The 21,040-nt window shown below is 39.7% G+C and overlaps 1 protein-coding gene across 24 annotated transcripts in view; it reads left to right on the top strand.

The window, feature by feature from the left end:
- The first annotated feature begins 8,344 nt into the window (after positions 1–8,344).
- GCFC2 (GC-rich sequence DNA-binding factor 2) overlaps positions 8,345–21,040 on the top strand; it is a 57,910-nt gene continuing 45,214 nt past the window's right edge. For 10 of the 24 annotated variants that reach the window (XR_004971771.1, XR_004971770.1, XR_004971774.1 and 7 more), the window contains exons 1-5: positions 8,348–8,724; positions 10,332–10,457; positions 12,056–12,280; positions 14,462–14,556; positions 16,976–17,091. Coding sequence is in view for 14 of the 24 variants with exons in the window: in XM_036334004.1 (XP_036189897.1) it covers positions 8,439–8,724; positions 10,332–10,457; positions 12,056–12,280; positions 14,462–14,556; positions 16,976–17,091 (848 nt within the window). In the remaining 10 variants the exon portion in view is untranslated. Of the gene's footprint in view, positions 8,725–10,331; positions 10,458–12,055; positions 12,281–14,461; positions 14,557–16,975; positions 17,092–17,828; positions 19,564–21,040 lie in introns of those variants that run through there. The other 14 variants (XR_004971767.1, XR_004971768.1, XM_036333999.1 and 11 more) reach the window with 4 other exon arrangements.

The raw sequence follows: 21,040 nt of genomic DNA on the forward strand, positions 1-21,040 counted from the left end.
CATCCATGACGTTGCAAATGGTAAGAGTTCCTTCCTTTTTAGAGCAGCATAGTATTCCATCGTGTAGATGTACCACAGTTTTCTAATCCATTCATCTACTGATGGGCACTTAGGCTGTTTCCAGATCTTAGCTATGGTGAATTGTGCTGCTATGAACATAGGGGTGCATATATCCTTTCTGATTGGTGTTTCTGGTTTCTTGGGATATATTCCTAGAAGTGGGATCACAGGGTCAAATGGGAGTTCCATTTTCAGTTTTTTAAGGAAACTCCATACTGTCTTCCATAGTGGCTGCACCAGTCTGCATTCCCACCAGCAGTGCACAAGTGTTCCTTTTTCTCCACATCCTCTCCAGCACTTGTCGTTTGTTGATTTGTTGATGATAGCCAGTCTGACAGGTGTGAGATGGTACCTCATTGTTGTTTTGATTTGCATCTCTTGGATGATTAGTGACTTTGAGCATGTTTTCATATGTCTCTTGGCTTTCTGAATGTCCTCTTTTGAAAGGTGTCTATTTAGGTCCTTTGCCCATTTTTTGATTGGATTGTTTATCTTCCTTTTGTTGAGTTGTATGAGTTCCCTATAAATTTTGGAGATTAGGCCCTTATCAGATATGACATTGGCAAATATGTTTTCCCACACAGTGGGTTTTCTCATTGTTTTGTTGATGGTTTCTTTTGCTGTGCAGAAGCTTTTTATTTTGATGTAGTCCCATTTGTTCATTTTCTCTTGCGTTTCAAGTGCCCTAGGAGCTGTATCAGTGAAGAAATTGCTTCGGCATATGTCTGAGATTTTGTTGCCTTTGGATTCTTCTAGAATTTTTATGGTTTCCTGCCGTACATTTAAGTCCTTTATCCATTTTGAGTTTATTTTTGTGTATGGTGTAAGTTGGTGGTCTAGTTTCATTTTCTTGCATATATCTGTCCAATTTTCCCAGCACCATTTATTGAAGAGACTATCTTGGCTCCATTGTATGTTCTTGCCTCCTTTGTCAAATATTAATTGAGCATATTGGTTCGGGCCGATTTCTGGGCTCTCTATTCTATTCCATTGATCTATATGCCTATTCTTGTGCCAGTACCAGGCAGTTTTGAGAACAGTGGCTTTGTAATACATCTTGATATCTGGTATTGAGATCCCCCCTACTTTGGTCTTTTTCAGGATTGCTGCAGCTATTCGAGGTCTTTTTTTATTCCAGATGAATTTTTGGAGAGTTCGTTTTAGATCTCTGAAGTATGCCGTTGGTATTTTAATGGGAAGTGCGTTGAATTTATAGATTGCTTTGGGTAGTATGGACATTTTAATGATGTTGATTCTACCAATCCATGAACACGGTATGTTCTTCCATCTGTTTATGTCTTCCTCTATATCTTTTTTCAACGTCTTGTAGTTTTCTGAGTAGAGGTCTTTTACCTCTTTAGTTAAGTTTATTCCTAGGTAGCTTAATTTTTTTGGTGCGATGGTAAACGGGATTGTTTTTATAATCTCTCTTTCTGAAAGTTCACTATTGGTGTATAGAAATGCCTCGGATTTCTTGGGGTTAATTTTGTATCCTGCTACATTGCCAAATTCATGTATTAAGTCCAGTAGCTTTTGGATGGAGTCTCTAGGGTTTTGTATGTATAATATCATGTCGTCTGCAAATAAGGACAGTTTTACTTCCTCTTTTCCAATTTGGATGCCTTTTATTTCTTCTTCTTGCCGAATTGCAATGGCTAACACTTCCAGTACTATGTTGAACAGGAGTGGTGAGAGGGGGCATCCCTGTCTTGTTCCTGTTCTTAGGGGAAATGTTGTTAGTTTTTGTCCATTGAGTATGATGTTGGCTGTGGGCCTGTCATATATGGCTTTTATTATGTTGAGGTATGATCCTTCTACTCCCACCTTGCTGAGAGCTTTTATCAAAAATGGGTGTTGAATTTTGTCAAATGCTTTTTCTGCATCAATTGATATGACCATGTGGTTTTTTTCTTTCAATTTGTTTATGTGATGTATCACGTTTATTGATTTGCGGATATTGTACCATCCTTGCATCCCTGGGATAAATCCTACTTGGTCATGGTGTATATGATCTTTCTGATGTACTGCTGGATCCGATTTGCTAAGATTTTGTTGAGGATTTTGGCATCTATGTTCATGAGGGATATTGGCCTGTAATTCTCTTTCATTGTGTTGTCTTTACCTGGTTTTGGTATTAGGGTGATGCTGGCTTCATAGAATGAGCTTGGAAGTGTTCCTTCCTCTTGAATTTTTTGTAGTAGTCTGAGGAGGATAGGTTTTAGTTCTTCCTTGAATGTTTGGTAAAACTCCCCTGTGAAGCCGTCTGGTCCTGGGCTTTTGTTTGCTGGAAGCTTTTGATGACTGCTTCAATTTCTTCCATAGTTATTGGCCTGTTGAGATTTTTAGATTCTTCCTGATTGAGTTTTGGAATGTTGTATTTTTCTAGGAATTTGTCCATTTCCTCCAGGTTGTCTAGTTTGTTGGAGTAGAGCTGTCCATAGTATTTGTTAACAATCATTTGTATTTCTGTGGGGTCTGTTGTTATTTCGCCTCTATCGTTTCTGATTTTGTTTATTTGGGTCCTCTCTCTTTGCTTCTTGGTGAGTCTGGCTAGAGGTTTGTCAATCTTGTTTATCCTTTCAAAGAACCAGCTCTTGGTTTCATTGATTTTCTGTATTGTTTTTTTGGTCTCTATGTCATTTATTTCTGCTCTAATCTTTATTATCTCCTTCCTTCTGCTCACTCTGGGGTTTTCTTGTTGCTCTCTTTCTAATTTTTTGAGTTGTAGAGTTAGATGATTTACTACCATTTTTTCTTGTTTTTTGAGATAGGCCTGTAGAGCTATAAACTTCCCTCTCAGGACTGCTTTCATTGTGTCCCATAGGTTTTGGATTGTTGTGTTTTCATTGTCATTAGTTTCCAGGATGTTTCGAATTTCTTCTTTGATTTCATTGGTAACCCAATCAATATTTAATAGCATGCTATTCAGCTTCCAGGTGTTTGAGTATTTTGGGTTGTTTTTATTGTAGTTTATTTCTAATATTATGCCATCGTGGTCTGCGAAGACGCTTTTTATGATTTCAATTTTCTTGAATTTGGGGATACTTTGCTTGTGACCCAATATATGGTCTATTTTTGAATATGTCCTATGAGCATTTGAGTAGAATGTATATTCCCTGGCTTTCGGGTGAAGTGTTCTGAAGATGTCTATTAAGTCCATCTGATCTAGTGAGTCATTTAGGATTGCTGTATCTTTGCTGATTATTTGTCTAGAGGACTTATCCAGTGCTGTCAGTGGTGTATTAAAGTCCCCTTATATATGTGTTTTCCGATGGTCTTAGGTGACCCCTGTGAAAGGGTCATTCAACCCCCAAAGGGGTCGCGACCCACAGGTTGAGAACCACTGGTCTAACATGACCTGCTCAGTAACACTGAGGACTCTGGATGAGACATATTGGTCAACTGCATAAAAACCAAGTACCTGAAACAAGATCATTATTTATTCACCTTTGAGTACAAACCTCAGGTAATTGTAACACCTGGAGCTGTTTAGAAAGCCAGGTACCTTTTTTTAAAAAATCTTAGTTATGAACTATTCTACTTGTTCTCTAGTATTTAAAAAAATACAAAGTTATTGGTATAGCACAAATTTTCCTTCACTAGTTAAGAATAATTCAAAGGCTATAGGACTATCCATGATAATTCTAGTTAATGAATTTAAATTTAAATGAGTTTATTGGGCTTTCAGAGACAAAGTTGTGTAATTTTTGCTACTCTTTTCCAGTAAGGTTTTTTTTGTTTGTTTGTTTTTTGTGTGAGAGGTATAGCCCATATGCATAAAGGGAGTTTTCCTTACAGGAAAATTTTCCACGTTGCCTGCACTTGCCTATTTTTACAGGTTTCTGAGCATTCTTTTCAGGAAAATATAATTCCTAGTACTTTTCAATTTCTAAAAATTTCTAACAATTTTTCTGAAAACACAAGTTAAATTAGCATGTGGCAGAAAGGTATATTTCACATACATAGTACTATACTAGTAGGTACATTATATTAAGAACAAATTCAACTGGAGCAGACCAAATGTTTGTCGGTCAAGTTGGGAAAATGCCTTGAATGAAGTTAAATAGGTTGGTGTGTCTCTGAAGAGCATAAATTGATTGTTTCAGGAAGATCCTAATATTACTTCTCATTCCTGGGTTTTGCTGGTAATAACTTTAGCAAAAGTATTTTGCTAATATAAGATCATGGCTTAATTTTTATAAGACTAAATAGAAGTTAGAATTAATGATGTGAGTGAAATTTAAGTTATGGACGGTCCTATAAACGATAATCTACCTTTTGAACTGCTTGAAGGAATAGTTACTAAATTAGTCTGATGACACGACACCTATTACTTGAGAAAAACACTTCATAAAGTTTTGTTTTTTCTTAAGTGGTCAAAGGCCATACAGAATCCACATAATAGGATGAAGATAAAGGATATCATTGAGAAGTCTTTTTGTTAGTTTAATAAGGGCTATCAAAATAGAACAATAAATAAGATTACTAGTAAAGAAAAAGCAAACGGGTAATGAAGAATAAGAAAATTAATCTTCCATTGTCTTGGGTGGAAGCTGCTTTTTCTGTAGTCAACAATGTGTTCCATCATCTTGGGTGGAAAATTTCTATAGTCAGAAGCTTCTGGATAATTCCTAAAAATCCTAAATTTAAAGTCAGAAGAAAGTATATGTCTTTTAAGTTGAGATCAACATCCCGGAGTTTTAGTAGGGTGTGGATGGTTAACATTGCCAGGTGAGCTGTATTCCATTGAGGCTTCAAGGCAGTTTTTTCTCTAATACCTCCTTTGGAAAATTCCATATCCAGGTTTCAGAATATGTAGAGTCTACTTAGGTAGGTGTTTTAGAAATGCAGCTTGCTGGTGAAAAAGCTGCAGGCATCATATGAATCTCCTGTAGCATTCTGTCATATCAGCTTGTAATAAGTTAGAACCTACTATTGGCAATAACATCCAAATGCATGAGGCAACCTGATTTTAATTCACAAAGAGACAACTTGCAATTTTAAGAAGAGATTGATCTTACTGCATCAAGGCTAATGGCAATAATTTAGGTATTAGAAATTTGAGGTTTTATAGAGCTTTGATAGTTATAGCCTTAGAATTTTGTGTGTTCTCATTTTTCCCGGAGTCGTAGATAAAGATAGTGAAGACTTTGGTAAAAGATAAAGCAAGAATGAGATAGATGTAAAAGATAAAGTAAGAATGAGTAGATAAAATACCCTGTATTTTTATAATGCCTTTCTCTCTCTCCTCTCTCTCTCTCTCTCTCTCTCTCTTTCCTTTCTTAAGGAGCTTGAATTGATGTATGTTATTCAGGTATGTGAAAGATGCTCAACACCACTAATCATCGGGGAAATGCAAATGAAAACCATGATGAAATATCACTTCACACTTGTTGAAAGGAACACAATTTAAAAAAAAAAAATAGGTGTTGGCAAGTTATAAAATTTCAGTTATACAACAGGTATAAAACTTCAGTTAAACAAAATAAAATTTTTTTCTGGAGATCTGCTGTACAACATTGTGCTTATAATGAACAATGCTGTTCTGTACACTTAGAAATTTTTTAAGAGGGTGGATCTCATGTTAAGTGTTCTTACCACAATCAAAAAAACTTTCAGTAAGTAAACCTACTGGCTAATTTGGTTAATAGCACAAGACCATTGGGAGCAGGACCCTGTATGTTGTGACCCTCTGGTTGCAGAACAAGGCTCCTATCGTAGTAAGTGCTAAAAAAATAGATGCTGAAAAAAATGAAAAAAAAATTCAGTGCATACTTTTATGGATACATTTTCACAATATATATTTTTTAATTCCCAAAAAGCGTATAAACATGACTTCCCAAAATGTTGTCTTCTGAGAACTTTTGACATAGACTGCTTTAAAAATTAAAATATATCCATTACTTATAACAAGAGAGAATAAAATAAATAGCTCTCTAATAAGAAAGGAAGCAATTTCCCAAAGATTATTTGACACAATCCTTCTGTAAGTAGCATCTTTCTCACTAGAGGGAGCACAGAACACACTGATCAATGGCAAGAGAAGCTGAATAAAAAGCCGTTTCACTTTAGGGGGAAATGGTCTGTTTGAGTATATATGACATCTATTTCCAGAAACTGGGAATTTTTCATATGTCAATTTTCTTCAATTATTAACCGCTGAAATTTTAAATTGTACAAAAGGCGATTAATGCAAAGCTTCCTAATAGTCAATAAGTTAGCATTGTAAGTAAGTATACTGTGGGTCTAATAAGAGATGTGGCATTATCCTTGTTCTCTTATGAGAACATATTCCTGGCGTTCATGAGAAAGAGCAAATACTATAAGGTAGTGATGATTATGGCTACCCAGAAAGGCTGTTTGAGGAAATTCTTGTTCTCTGGCTGCTCTTTTCCTGTTTCCATGTATAACCCTGCGAGGCATTTTAGCCTTTAAAGTTGCACCTTCTTGGGTACATTTGAGGAAGAGGTCTCTCTCATAGCCAGTCCTAAGCCAGTGTGTCCAGCAGCCTGTTTCTATCTCCTCTGGCACTCTCAGCTCCAAAACTGAGGAGACATCAAGAAGGTGCTGCCACCACCCTGACCTCAGGGGCCAAACCCTTCATTCCCACTAAAGACCGTGGAAGAAAGTTTCACTAAAGGCTTGGGAGGTGAGAGGGGGGAGTGGGGCAGCACTATATCTTAAAGTCCCTGTCCCTTTACCCTCTGCAACTGGGAACTTCTCCCTGGCCATCATTATTCCTCAGGTTCCATCCCACTACCATCCCCAGGATGTAACACCTTACTCTACCCTTTGAAAATTTTCCCATTTCTCTTGATCTTGGACTAGAGTTCCAATATTTCCTATGCAAGTATGTCCCCAAATATTAAATGGGACATACCTTAAAAATTCCTCACTTATCTGAAATTCAGATTTTATTAGACATCCCCTCCACCCCCACCCCCACCCCCACCCCCGCCTGCCCCTAAATGTAACAACCCCAGAGCATTTACTCTTCTTTCCCTGGGGTCAGGGGAGGACGCCCACGGTTTCCCCCTTTATTAAACAACTTCTGTTTCTTTCGTCCCCTCCCATCCAGGCCACACCCAGAGAAAACCACTTATCTCATTTCTCTCCCTTAGGACAAATATTTGGCTTATGTTTTAAATAGCAGAGTTCTTTTCTGTCTGTCCCGGTAATCTATCACCTGTTTGTTAACATATTTGCAGCCTCCAACAAGTTGCAGGGATCAATTTGTTCTCGGGTTTCAGAATAGCGTCATCCACACATTTAGTCCATTGAATTCATGTTCACTCCGTCTTCATATAGTAAGTGCTGGCCATCAAGATGCCTAAGAGAAGGGTCTGTCTGCGGAGGCAATGCGGTTTAAAACCAGCAGCTGTCCCACATCGGCGGATGGCTCTGAACCTCGCTGAAAACACTGAAGTCACATTTCTCTTGGACGTAGATTGTAAATGGGTGACATTTGAAGGGAAAGGACAGCCTTCTGGAACGCCAACGTCACACATATTTTTCTTAAATTTCTCCCTTTCTGAGCAAAGTGTTTGGAAATGTATCCCTTAAAATAATCCTTTCTATGAACCTTTTGGAAAGTCTTGCACTTTAAAACAGGAAAGGAAACATCAGGAGTATGAGCCGAATCCCAGCAAGAGGAATTGAACTAAATGTTTGTTTGCCCCACAGGGATATATGGTCAGAGGCACCGAAGTAAGAATGGGTTTACCAAGGGGACCAACCACTCTGAGTCCATGGTGAGAGAACTCTCTCTTCCTCCCGCTCCCCCCGCATCTTTCTAAATTACACCCCTTTTTCAGATACAGTTTGTTTTCTTGTGGACCGAAGCGTTTAACCAGGTTCTATGGATGCCTAGAAGCAATCATAAGATTTTCACTTATTTGTACACCTATCGTTTATATGTAGATCTTACTGTTCAGCTTGCAGAAGCAATACACACACATCCCACACTTCTTTTTGTTTAATTCCTGGTTAGAGGGAGAACTTCACTCTCTCCAGAAAGCAGGAAACAGAGACTGGGTTCCAGGCCGGGACGCGGGCAGAGCGATTCCCAGGCAGGGTGGCACCAGGACACCTGGGAGTGCTGCTCTCCAAGGCACTGAGTGCGGGCGCCAGGGGGAACCTGCCGGCACCACCCGCACGGGCCGGCCTCCCAGCGGGAACACAGCCTCCCGGGTCCCAGGTCCACCCACTCCCAGGAGGCAAGGCACGCATGCGCAGAGCGAAGAGGGCGTGGCCAGTGCGCGGAGCGGGCGCGCGCAGGCAGTGGCCGGCGGGAGGCGGGGGCGCGCGCGGCGTCGTCCGGCGGTGACCTGGTTGGCTGCGCCGGAAGTGGGCGCGCGCGGGGCTCCCAGGTCTCGGCCATGGCTCACAGGCCGAAAAGGACCTTCCGGCAGCGTCGAGCCGACTCCAGTGACAGCGACAGCGCGGAGGAGCCGTCGGTTGAACCCGGGGCGCCGGGGGAGCAGGCAGTCCCGGGCCCTGCGGAGGAAGGGCCGCCCCCTGAAGGAGGCAGCGCGGAGGCAGCAGCAGAAAGGCCCCTTCGCGTCCGGGGCCCTCGGGGCCGGGGCCGGGGCCTGGTCTGGGCCACTTCTCGGCGCGCGGCCCCCGGAGCTGCTCCCCGAGCGGACGGCGGCTCGGGCGCCCCAGGTGACTTGGGACGGCGGGGCGGGCGCCCCAGGTGACGGGGTATGGCGGGGCGGGGAGAGGCCACTAGAGGTTTCTGTAACCCGCTGCTGACCACGAGCGACGCGCAATCGTGGGATGGTGAGCGCGTCGGCCGGCCCGCAGCCCGCATCTCCCCTTTGGGCGCCCGGGGGGAGTAGAAGGGACCCAGCGCGGTTTGGAGGCACATCTGCACCATCAGATGAACCATCACCAGTTATAGCTTTAGTGCAGGACTTGCTGTTTATCTTAAATCGTCACAAAAGAGTTATTTGCGAAAACTGAGATAAAAATAACTATATATATATATATATATATATATATATTCAGTAACGGTACATTGATGATACTGTGGACTGTGTCAATAAAGGCGTGAAATACAGTGCAGTAATTTTTAAGTACCTATGTGTTCCTAAGTATAGGATTCAGGCAGCATAAATGTGTTTGCATAGAATGTGTGTTTTTCTACTCTATGTAAGTCATCTTGTCACCAGAAAGGGACTGGTTCTGGAATGGGTCTGCCCCTGCCATGGTCTGGAACGTGTGGGTTCTTGATTTCGTAGGACAGGAGTCCAGGTGATTTTGAGAGTGTGTTTATTACACGTGGAGCAGAGAAACAAAAGAAAGGCTTAAGGCAGACGAGGCAAGATCACAGCAGCAGGAGTGAGCCCAGCCTGGGCTGCGTGGACTCGGGGAACGCGTTCCCCAGGCAACAGGAGAGCCCTTGGAGACAGGTGCAGAGCGGCTGCAGCCTGCTGCTCTCCTGGTTGCAAGTGCCCTGGTTGCAAGAGAGAGCACACACTGGGTCCTTCGTCTTAAGGGTTTTTATCTGTTTTCCAAAGGCCAGAGATTTAGGGGAGGTTTAACAAGTGGCTCTCAATAGAAGATTCAACAGCTTTTCTGGTGTGTCCTTTGATATATGCTGATGAATCAAAATGAGCCAGTAGGGGAATGTGGGACCGTTTCTCTGGTCAGCTTCACTGCTTTACTTTTATCTTGAATTTGTTTGTCCCTAATTGGGTTTTGGTATTTATCATTCCCTGACACCCCCACCCCCCACCCCCATGAAATTTAGTTGAAAGCCCTGCTTCTCCACTGGTTAACTTTGTGACTTTGGACGTGTTATTTAGCCTCTCCAGTCCTGATGAGGACACTAGTTCTCCTCAGTAATAGCACTTACTTTATAGAATTGTGAATATTAAATGAAGTAAACTATATAAAACAAATTCCAATGTGCCTAACACATTCTAAGTGCACATTCACTTTGTTGTTTTATACTTATTCACTACAACTATTTTTTTTCTTTTTTGTTTGTTTTCTCTGGTGTTCCCTTTCCTCTTCTCATTGCATCCTTTAAAGGAGTATTGTACTCCTTTAAAGGAATACAAGTAGGGTAAGTCTTTGTATATTTTTTAGACCATCCATTGGTTTCAGAGAGAATGGAAGTTGGAGAAAGATCTGTATGTCTACTTTAAGTTTGTGGAGTAAAGTTAGAACACCATATTATACATATGCCATGGTGTTGCTCAGAATTTTAATTATTGATTCTAATATCCTGTCTCTTTTTGTTACATTAAAAAATATTCCGTTAGAATGCAGAACAGTTGATCTTTCAACAGATGAAGAGGATGGAACATACGATGCCTCAGAAACTAAGGATGATCAGAGTTCATCTTCCAACAGCTCTAGCTCTCTGGAAGAAGAATTTTCATCAATAGGTTGGTAATTTTTGTGATTGTTGTTTAAGAACTTTATTTCTAATATCAGTATTTTCTGTACCATTAATCTTATTATTAATAACATAAACTGTAGTCAAGTATGAGGCAAGTAGGTCATTACTAATGATGGTCAAAGTTTCTGACCATTACATTTCTATTACATAACATGCCCAAGGTCAGACAGCTAATAAGAAGCACAGCTAAGATTCAAACCCAGTCACTGCCCTAGAGCCTATGCCTTTTTTTAAAAAACATGTTTTTTATTGATTTCAGGAAGAGAGAGACAGAAACATCAATGATGAGAGAATCCTTAATCCGCTGCCTCCTGCAGGCCCCACACTGGGGATCGAGCCGCATCCTGGGCAGGTGCCCAGACTGGGAATCAAACCATGACCTCCTGGTTACATATTGGTTTCCAGTTACTGCCACGGACCAGAAGTAGCACTTCCATAGCTAATGCTTCATAGCACTTTTTGTTTTTCTTAAGCACTGGTTATTTGAAATCCCTCTCTTTTTTTTTCTGTTTAAAAAATTGGAACATTTCTGCATCTCCAGGAATTTCACCTTTTTGTAAATTTACTTTCAAAGGAATTTGGACCAGTCTGTGGGAAAGGTTAGAAAATAATTACTTAAGCCTCAATGACTTGACACCCCTCATTAATATTTTGAAGTGCTTGAAATGGTAAAAATTTCTCTTGCCATTTTGTTTACCTTAGTATTTTGCTGATGAAACCATTTCTTCCCACCGTGTAAAGATTAATTTCAGTTTAGATCATGCATGAAGAAACGTGTTTTGAATTTAAAGAGTCCAAATTAATAAGGTTTATACTGTATAAAATAAAGAAAAATAAAACAAAGCTCTATTTAAAAATGTTACTTAAATATTTTTTCACCTGGTAAATGAACCTGATTATCTCCTGTGCACTTTTTAACATCTCACATTTATTCACATGGGAATCACCACACTACCTTGAAGGCTACCTTGGCTCTGTGATGATTGTAGTATGTTTCTCACTTCCCTATATGCCTGGATGTCCAATGGAGAGGGGTGGATCATAGTATAGTGTCCCTGTTACTTTGTATGTCAAACTAGTCTATCACCAACTAACCTGTTTCTTCCTGGCTGAAGAAACAAGTACATATTTAATTTATTTACAATACATGAACATTAAGTCTTTGTATTAGGTCTATTACCAACTAACCTCTTCAGTTGTAACTGACTGAGCAACTCCTGCTAGGCCCTCTCCCATCTCTACCCTGACAATTCAGAGCTTCTGGAAATGAGAAATGGCTAGCCCTCAATAAAAAGTCAGCAACAGCACCTGATGACTAAAGAATTAAAAGATATATTGGAGTGGTTTCAGTGTATTATCTAATACTTCTTCATTTGGTTCATTTAAAGATAAATTTTAAAAATTAAATAAAAATTATTTAATCTCTGTCAAAATAGTTTTCTTCTATTACAGAAGTATACTGTCATTTACATTCATATCAAAACAGTGAAAAAAATTTGAAAACCAGTTTGTTTTTTTTACTGTGAAGAATATTTATATCTGTTGGTTTTTGGTTTTTAATATCCTCCTCTTTGTTTCTTTTAGTAAATATCCCTGATGCAGCTTTTATTCAGGCAGCCCGCAGAAAACGTGAATTGGCCAGGGCCCAAGAGGACTATATTTCTTTGGATGTAAAACATATTTCTACCATTGCTGATACGAAGAAAGATAGTGATGAAGATCCTGAGAGTGAGCCCGATGACCATGAAAGAAGAATACCATTTACCCTAAAGCCTCAAACACTTAGACAAAGAATGGCTGAAGAAACAAGTACATATTTAATTTATTTACAATATATGAACATCAGGGCTTTTTATTAGGATATAATATTATGATTAAAATCTCCATAAAAGCATAATGTAGTGTCTCATAGTCTAAAGCCGTGGTCAGCAAACCATGACTCATGAGCCACATGAGCCACATGTGGTTCGTGAGCCATGGTTTGCCGAGCCGCAGTTTGCCCACCACTGGTCTAAAGGATATTAAAGTGTTTTTTATTTAATACCAATTTGGTCCATGACATCATGACCTCTAAAAGACATGTTTGTATCAAAATTTTATCAAAGGGTATTATAATATTATTTACTACTAGAGGCCCAGTGCACGGATTCGTGCACGTGGGGTGCGTGGCCTTCAGGGATTGGCCAGCTGTGGGAGCAGCCACTCATCCCAGTCAGCCAAACGATGCTCCCACTATGGGAGCTCACTAACAACCAAGGGGCAGCTCCTGCGTTGAGTGTCTGCCCCCTGGTGGTCAGTGCACATCAGAGTGACTAGTCAACCAGTCATTCTGTTCTGGTTGTTCCGCCGTTCGGTCGCTGGGCTTTTATATATATAGACTAGAGCAGCAGTCGCCAACTGGTGGTCCGTGAGGTTCGAAAGTTTGGCGACCGCTGGACTAAAGGCCCAATGCACAAAATTTGTGCATGCGGGAGGGGGGTCCCCTCAGCCTGGCCTGCGCCATCTTGCAATCCAGGACCCCTTGCTCCTAATTGCCCGCCTGCTCACTCCTTACCACTTGGCCCGTCACTCCTTACTGCCCGCCTGCTCGGTCCTTACCACTTGGCTCACTGCTCCTTAGCGCTGCCGTCGAGGCCGGAGAGGCTCCTGCCACCGCCGCTGTGCTCGCCAGCCATGAGCCCAGCTTCTGGCTGAGCAGTGCTCCTGCTGTGGGTACGCACTGACCACCACGGGGCAGCTCCTGCATTGAGTTTTGCCCCCTGGTGGTCAGTGCATGTCATGGCGACTGGTCGTTCTGGTTGTTCCGTCCTAAAGGTCACTGGGCTTTTATATGTATAGTAGAGGCCTGGTGCACAAAATTCTTGCACAATTAGGGTCCCTAGGCCTGGCCGGCTATAAGAGCCGATCTGCGGGGCTACCAGTGGGACAATTGGGGGGGCCTTGGCTGGCCTGGGGCATGTGGGCTGAGGGCAACTCCTGCATTGAGCATCTGCCCCCTGGCTGGTCAGTGCGCATCATAGCGACCAGTCATTTGCTGTTCAGTTGATTAGCATATATTGGGCTTTTATTATATAGGATAGATCATTTGATCTCCACTTGATCTTTTTGACAGGTTAAAAAAATTTCAAAGTCTTATTTTTGGTATTGAAAACTTTCATTGTCACCTTTATAAAGATGTGTTTTTATTGATTTTGTGGTGTTTGGTTTTTTTAGAGTGAAAGGGAGAGGGGCGGGAGAGAGAGAAACATTGATTAGCTGCCTCCCACACACAACCCAATTGGGAATTGAACCTGAAAACGGCATATGCCATGGCCAGGAATTGAACCAATGACCCTTCAATGCACAGGACAATGCTCAACCAACTGAGCCATGCTGGCCAGGGCATATAAAGATTATTTATTAAACGTGTAACATCTTCAGGGATTTTAGGTGTCAGGTATTAAAATCTTCCCTGCTATAATAAACAATTTCCTCAAGCAATAATCTTTAGATCTCAAAGGACCATTTTTACATTTCTCATTTATAAACAATATTACGTTTTGCCAACATTTTTGTTACTTCAGATACTATTATTTCAGAGTGAGAGTTGGTTCCTTGTAACCCAAAAATTATTTTTAAATATTTAGATTCTCATGCAGAATTGAGAAACTGATAAGAAAAATCAAATGTTTCTTTTTTTTTTTTCCAGGCTTTATTTTTTATGAGTCTATGATGTTTTGAGTGGGGCAGTTGGGTGATGAATACAGTTTCTGGAATTAAATTGAGAGATTCAAGGCCCAGCTTCAACACTGTCTTCAGACAAGTTATTTAACCTTCTAATAATTGTGTTTTCTCATTTACAAAATGAGAGTAAATATTGTGAAGAATAAGTTAACACATCTAAAAGGCTGCTAAGCCAGCACATAATAAGCCCCCCAAAAACATTAGCTGCTGTATTAGACTTGGAAAAATACTGAATATTTATACATGAACTGTTGTTTTTTTTCCTAGCAACCGGAAATGAAACAAGTGAAGAAAGTCAGGAAGATGAAAATCAAGATATTTGGGAACAGCAGCAAATGAGGAAAGCAGTTAAAATCATAAAGGTAATATTTTTTTATGTCATGTATTAAGTTTCCTGTGGCTCCTATAACAAATTGCCACAAATGTGACAGCTTAAAGCAAGAGACGTTTATTCACCCACAGTTGTGGCGTCTGGAAGTCTGAAAACAAGGTGTTGCAGGGCTATGCTCCCTTTGAGGGCTCTCAAGGAAAATGCCTTTTTTGCCTTTTCTACAGGGATAAACTAGAACACACCGTAGAGGGCTTGCACCTCCAAGTGTTCCTTGCTTTGCGACTACATTACTCCTTTGCCTTCTTCACATGGACTTCGCTGTGCTTCTACACCAGTGGTTCTCAACCTTGGCTACATATTAGAATCACCTGGGAATCTTCTTAAAATCCTGATTTCTGGGCCTCATCCTCCGGAAATTCTGTTTCTTTGTTATGGGGTGGGGCCACAACATTAGTAACAAAGAAACAGAATTTCCGGAGGATGAGGCCCAGAAATCAGGATTTTAAGAAGATTCCCAGGTGATTCTAATGTGCAGCCAAGGTTGAGAACCACTGTTCTACAGTGTCTCTTGTAAGGACACTTGATGGATTTCAGGCCAACTTGATAATTTAGGATGATCTCACTTAATTGAGATGCTTCACTTAATTATACCCCACACAGACCCTTTTTCCAAGTAAATTCATATTTGCAAGTTCCAGGGGTTAGAACATAGACATATCTTTTGGCAGGCCACCATTTAACTCACTACACTATGTACATACATGCTTTTCCCACTAGATTTTAAACACTTTCCACATATTTATTACAAGCTACTTGAATGTGTCTTTATCTATTTTTATTTATGATTTCAGAGAGGAAGGGAGAAAAAGAAAGAGATGGAAATATCAATGATGAGAAAGAATGATTAATCAGCTGCCTCCTGCATGCCCTACCCTGGGATCAAGCCCACAACCGGGGCATGTGCCCTGACCGGAAATCAAACTGTAACCTCCTGGTTCATGGGTTGATGCTCAACCACTGAGCTATGCTGGCTGGGCTGTATCTTCATCTTTAATTGTATAGTAACTGACAGTACTAGTATATAGTATATGGTAGGTTTCTTAAATGTGAAGTTTAAACAAATGGGTTTAAAACAAAACTCACAAACAAAAAGAATATTGTACTTGGGATCAGAAGTTCTGAATTTGGGTTCTAACACTACCACTAAAATATACGTTCCAGCCCAGCCAATGTGTCTCAGTGGTGGAGTGTCAACCTAGGAACCAGGAGGTCATGATTTGATTCCTGGTCAGGGGTTTCTGGCTCCATCGCCAGTATGAGGTGTACAGGAGGCAGCCAGTCAGTGATTCTCTCTCATCACTAATGTTTCTCTCTCTCCCTCTCCCATTCTCTCTGAAATCAAAAAAAAATTATATTTAAAAAATTAAATATACGTCCCATGAAGTTAAGAATTATTAACTATCTTGTTCAGTGTTACATCCCCCAGTCCCTGGTATTGTGAGTGCTCTATAAATATTTATATGACTTTGAGCAAATTATGTAATTGTTCTAAATCTCAGTTTTTTAAATCAATAACATGGGAATGATAATGTTACTTAACTGAGTAGTCTGTAATGCTCAAAATTACAATGATCTAAATCACAGTGCTTATAAAAGGTTTTATTTAATCTTTTAGTAAAAACTAAGAAAGTATTATAAAAATCTCCATGTTATTAAAACTAAAAAACTAAGTAAAGGTTGGTCTTTGGTTGTAATTTAGAAGTTTCTGACCAGGGAAATGATTTAGAAGGCTATTTATGACTATAACAGGCTTAGTCCTATTTTCCTCCCCTCCCCCCTTTTTTATTAAAATTAGTATAACAACATTAAAAAAATACTTTTGAGGAAAAACATGCCACAGTACTTATTCTTAACTACTCAAGTTTGCATAATTCCTTTTTACTTTAGATAATAAACCAAACTAGCTTTAAAAACACCGAGAACCATGCTTTTGTGAAATATAAAATTTGTGCCCTGTCCGGGTGGCTCAGTTGGTTGAAGTATTAGTCCATACACCAAAAAGTTTCAGGTTCGATTCTTGTTCAGGGCACACACCTAGGTTGTGGGTTTGATTCCCAGTCAAGTGCATATGGAAGACAACCAATCAATGTTTCTTTCTCTATCTCTCTCTTCCTCTTTCTTTAAAAATCAATTTTTTAAAGCCATGTCCTCAGGTGAGGATTAAAGAAAAAGAAAAATAAGATTTTGTAATTTGCTGCTTATATGTTAACTTAAACTTCTTTATTTGAAAACTGAGAATTTAAAAATATTCTATTGTAACTATGAAAAATGCCAATGGCATAGAATTTTAAATTGATCTAGTGAAACCTTGAAGCATATAATCTGCTTTTATGTTATTAATAATTGTAAGATTAACGAATGTTGAAAACTAATTTTAATATTGTTTTTAGGGAAGAAACATAGATCTTTCTCACAGTAGTGAATTTCAAACAGTGAAGAAGTTCGATACTTCCATTTCATTTCCACCAGTAAATTTAGAAATTATAAAGAAGCAATTAAATAGTAGGTAAGTAATATTCATATTAAAATTTACACTTGTCCTAGATACTTAATAGTGAAAAGTTAGCACTATATGTATATTATTTTAAACTATTAAATACAAGTATTAATCTTAGATTGATAGGAAAAATAGCATCACCTATGTTACCACACTAGCAAAACTGATTTCTTTTTTCATATATGTCTTTTTAATCTTTATAAGAGGTATGTATTACATGGCTACATTCAATAAATTTCAAATTCTGCGGGGTAGGATATTTTTCCATTGATTTTTAGAGAGAGTGGGAGAGAAAGATCGATGTGAGAGAAACACATCGATTGGTGGCCTTCTTCACATGCCCTGATCAGGGCCCAGGCTGGGGAAATTCTGTGGGTTTTTTTACTTAGTGTTGTTATAAACATTTATCTGCATTGTTAAATAGCCCTTAATTTTTTAAATATTATATTGGGAGTGATGACACCAAGGTGCCAGAATACAAAACTCTAGATGTTATTCCTTCATAGAGATACCAACTTAACAACAATATGTGTTTTAAAAGCCTTTTGAGAACACCAGAAACCAGTTAGGAAGTCACAGTACCCCAGGTAGGCTCAAAGCCAAGAATAGTCACATTGTAGTGGGTAAAAAAAGCCATTTCATTTCATCTGCATCAGCCCCTCCCATAAGCCATCACTCAACTCATGGCTTCTCCATTGGAAGGGAAAAAGAAGAGTGGAACATACATCCAACATTCTTTCTTTTAGGGAGACTGCCCAAAGGACTAATTTCTGCCTTGTCTATCTTGGAACACTAATGGGGAACTGTCATACCTTGAATGCCTGGGGCCACAGAAGATAAAATAGAGTTCAGTGGCTTACTGCAGAGCCAGCCAAAGGGAACAAGAGACTATGAACTCCTGACAAAGAAATCCACAAACCTCTGTATTTGGGAAATTTCATGTAGAAGCCCAGAGAAGATGCATCCCCCTTAAAAAGTTTGAGAAAACACCCTCTCCCTAAAGAATCTCTAGCCAGGCTGATTGGTGAAGTTCCTCTCCAGTACAAAGCATTTTCAAATACACAAAACAAAACAAAAATAAAAAACACATTCAAAAACGGAGAAATTGCTCAAAGAAACAAAGTAGATCTTCAGAACCAATCCTGAAGAAACAGAGATCGTGAATTACCTAAGAATTTATACTAATCCTCTTAAGCTCAGTGTGCTATAAGAGAACACAACTAAATGAACTCAAGATAATACATAAACAAAGTTAGAATATCAACAGAGAAACTATAAAAAAAACCATTCTGGAGATGAATACAGTAATTGAATTGAGAAGCTTGCTAGAGGAGATCAATGGGCTTGATCAAGCAGAAGAAAGAAACAGTGACTAGTAAGACTGGTCATTTGAAATTATCAAGTCAGAAACAAAGGAAAAAGAATAAAGAAAAGTGAAGAAAGTTTAAGGGATTCATAGAACACCATCAACCAGAACAATATATACATTATGGAAGTCCAAGAAGAAGTAGAGAGGCAGAATCGGGCAGAGAGTTTATCCTATATAATAAAAGGGTAATATGCAAATTGACCCTAATGGCAGAACAACCAGGAATGACCAGTAGTTATGACGTGCACTGACCACAGGGGGAGTGCCGCTCAGCCAGAAGCCAGCTCATGGTTGGCCAGCATAGTGGCGGCGGTGGCAGGAGACTCCCGCCTCTGCAGCAGTGCTGAGGATGTCCTACCCACAAGGAGTAGGTCTAAGCTGTTAGTTGGACATCCCCCAAGGGCTCCCAGGCTGCCTGAGGGATGTCTGACTGCCAGCTTAGGCCCAATTCCCCTAGGAGCGGGCCTCAGCCAACAGGTGGACATCCCCAAGGGGTCCCGGACTGCAAGAGGGTGCAGGCCAGGCTGAGGGATGCCACCGAATGCACGAATTTTCATGCACCGGACCTCTAGTGAATATATAATGACCAGAAACTTTTAACAATCTGTGGAAGGAAATGAATTTCAATAACTTCAAAGGACTCCAATGAGATGAAGCCAAAATGACTTACACTGAGACACATTATAATAAAATTTTCTAAAGGCAAACAATTTTGAAAGCTTCTAAAGCACCTTATCACAAACAAGGGAGCCCCATAGATTTCTCAACAGAAACAGGCCAAAATGGAGTAGGATGATATATTCAAAAGTTCTGAAAGAAACTGCCAACTGAGAATACCACATCCAGCAAAACTGTTCTTCACATATGATGAAGAACTACAGATCTACTCGAATAAATAAAAACTGAGGAAGTTCATCACCACTAGATCTGCCTTAGAAAAACTGCTATGAGAAGTCCTTCAAATTGCAATGAAAGGACCCTAGACAGCACAAAGCATACACAAATATAAAGTTCTCTAGTAAAGTTAAATATATAGACAAACAGAATTCTGTAATACTGTAAGGGTGGTATGAAAATTACTTTTAATTCAGATATAGAAATTAAAATATAAAAAAACAACTATGTTGAGTGTTTCCTTCCACGACTCGCGTGGAGTAGGGTTCGGTATCTGAAAGAGGAGCCACACAGCAAATGAGAGAAAAAGACACGAGATAATTTTGCAATATTGGGGGACCAGGCGGCAAGTCCCTAAGGACTTCTCCTCTGTGCTCAGGCCTCACCAAGCTTTTATTGATCTGGGATGCCCCTATAGCATAGCCCTAGGCAGGTGACCCCCTGCAACAGGCAGACTAGCCCATCAGCAAGGATTTACATAATAATAAATGGGGGAGCAGTTTCAGCTACCACTGTCTGGACAAACAGAGGTGGCGCCTAGCTCCGACCTTTGGGAGGGCTTCAAAGGCACCCAGCCTTCGGGGGGTTTCGGGGAGTGCTCTGTCTATGCTTATCAGATAGTGAAGGCAATAAACAGTTTCCCACACAACTATATATTAATGAATATAAAATTTAAAAATGTAATCTAGGACTTTAATAATAAGTGGAGGGGAAGATGTAAAGGAGAAATTTTGTATGTGATTATTACCAAGTTAGTAGATTATTACAACTTGAAAATGTTTTGTAGCCCTAGCCAGTTTGACTCAGTGGATAGAATCTCAGCTGCAGATTGAAGGGTCCCGGGTTTGATTCTGGTAAGGCCACATACCTCGATTGCAGGCTCCTCCCCTTCTTGGGCCCTGGTTGGGGCTCATGTAGGAGGTAACCAATGGGTATGTTTTTCCTCACATCTAGTTTTCTGTCTTTCCCTCTCTCTTCTACTCTAAAAATCAATGGAAAAATATTCTCGGGAAGATTTAAAAAATAAATATATACATACATACATACGTAAAGTGTTTTTGTAATCCCTGTGGTAAATACAAAGGAAATACCTATAAAAGAGGCACAAAAAAAAATGAGAAAAAACTCCAGAGCATATCACTACCACCCTCTCCTCTCCCCCCCCAAAGAAAGCAAGGTAGAAAGACAGAAAAAGAGAGACAAAATTGATATAAAATGGTTTACAAAATGGCAGTAGTAACTCCTTCCATTGCAGTAATCACTTTATATATAAATGGATTAAACTCTACAATCAAAATACTTCCAGTGGCTGAATGAATTAAAAAATAAAAAAAATAAGATCCAACTATTTGCTTACATTAAAGAAGGGATATCTCAAATCAACAATCCAATTTTACACTTCAATGAATTAATTAAACCTAATTGCAGACCCTAGCCAACCATAATTTTTCTGGCTATGGTTTCTATATCATATAGTTTTACACTACATTATCTACCAAATATAGAATTATATGATCCAGCAGTCCCACTTTTGGATACATAGACAAAAGGATTGAAAATAATTGGAGAGCTATTTGCACATCCATGTTCATTACAGACCTTAATTGTAATAACTTAGAAGTGGAAGCAACCAAGTATTCATCAACAGTTGAATAGATAAAGAAAATGTGGAGGTGTCCGAGCTAACATGTGAAC

This window comes from Myotis myotis, unplaced genomic scaffold, assembly GCF_014108235.1.
Source record: "Myotis myotis isolate mMyoMyo1 unplaced genomic scaffold, mMyoMyo1.p scaffold_m19_p_14, whole genome shotgun sequence".
In the NCBI taxonomy this organism is placed as follows: Eukaryota; Metazoa; Chordata; class Mammalia; order Chiroptera; family Vespertilionidae; genus Myotis; species Myotis myotis.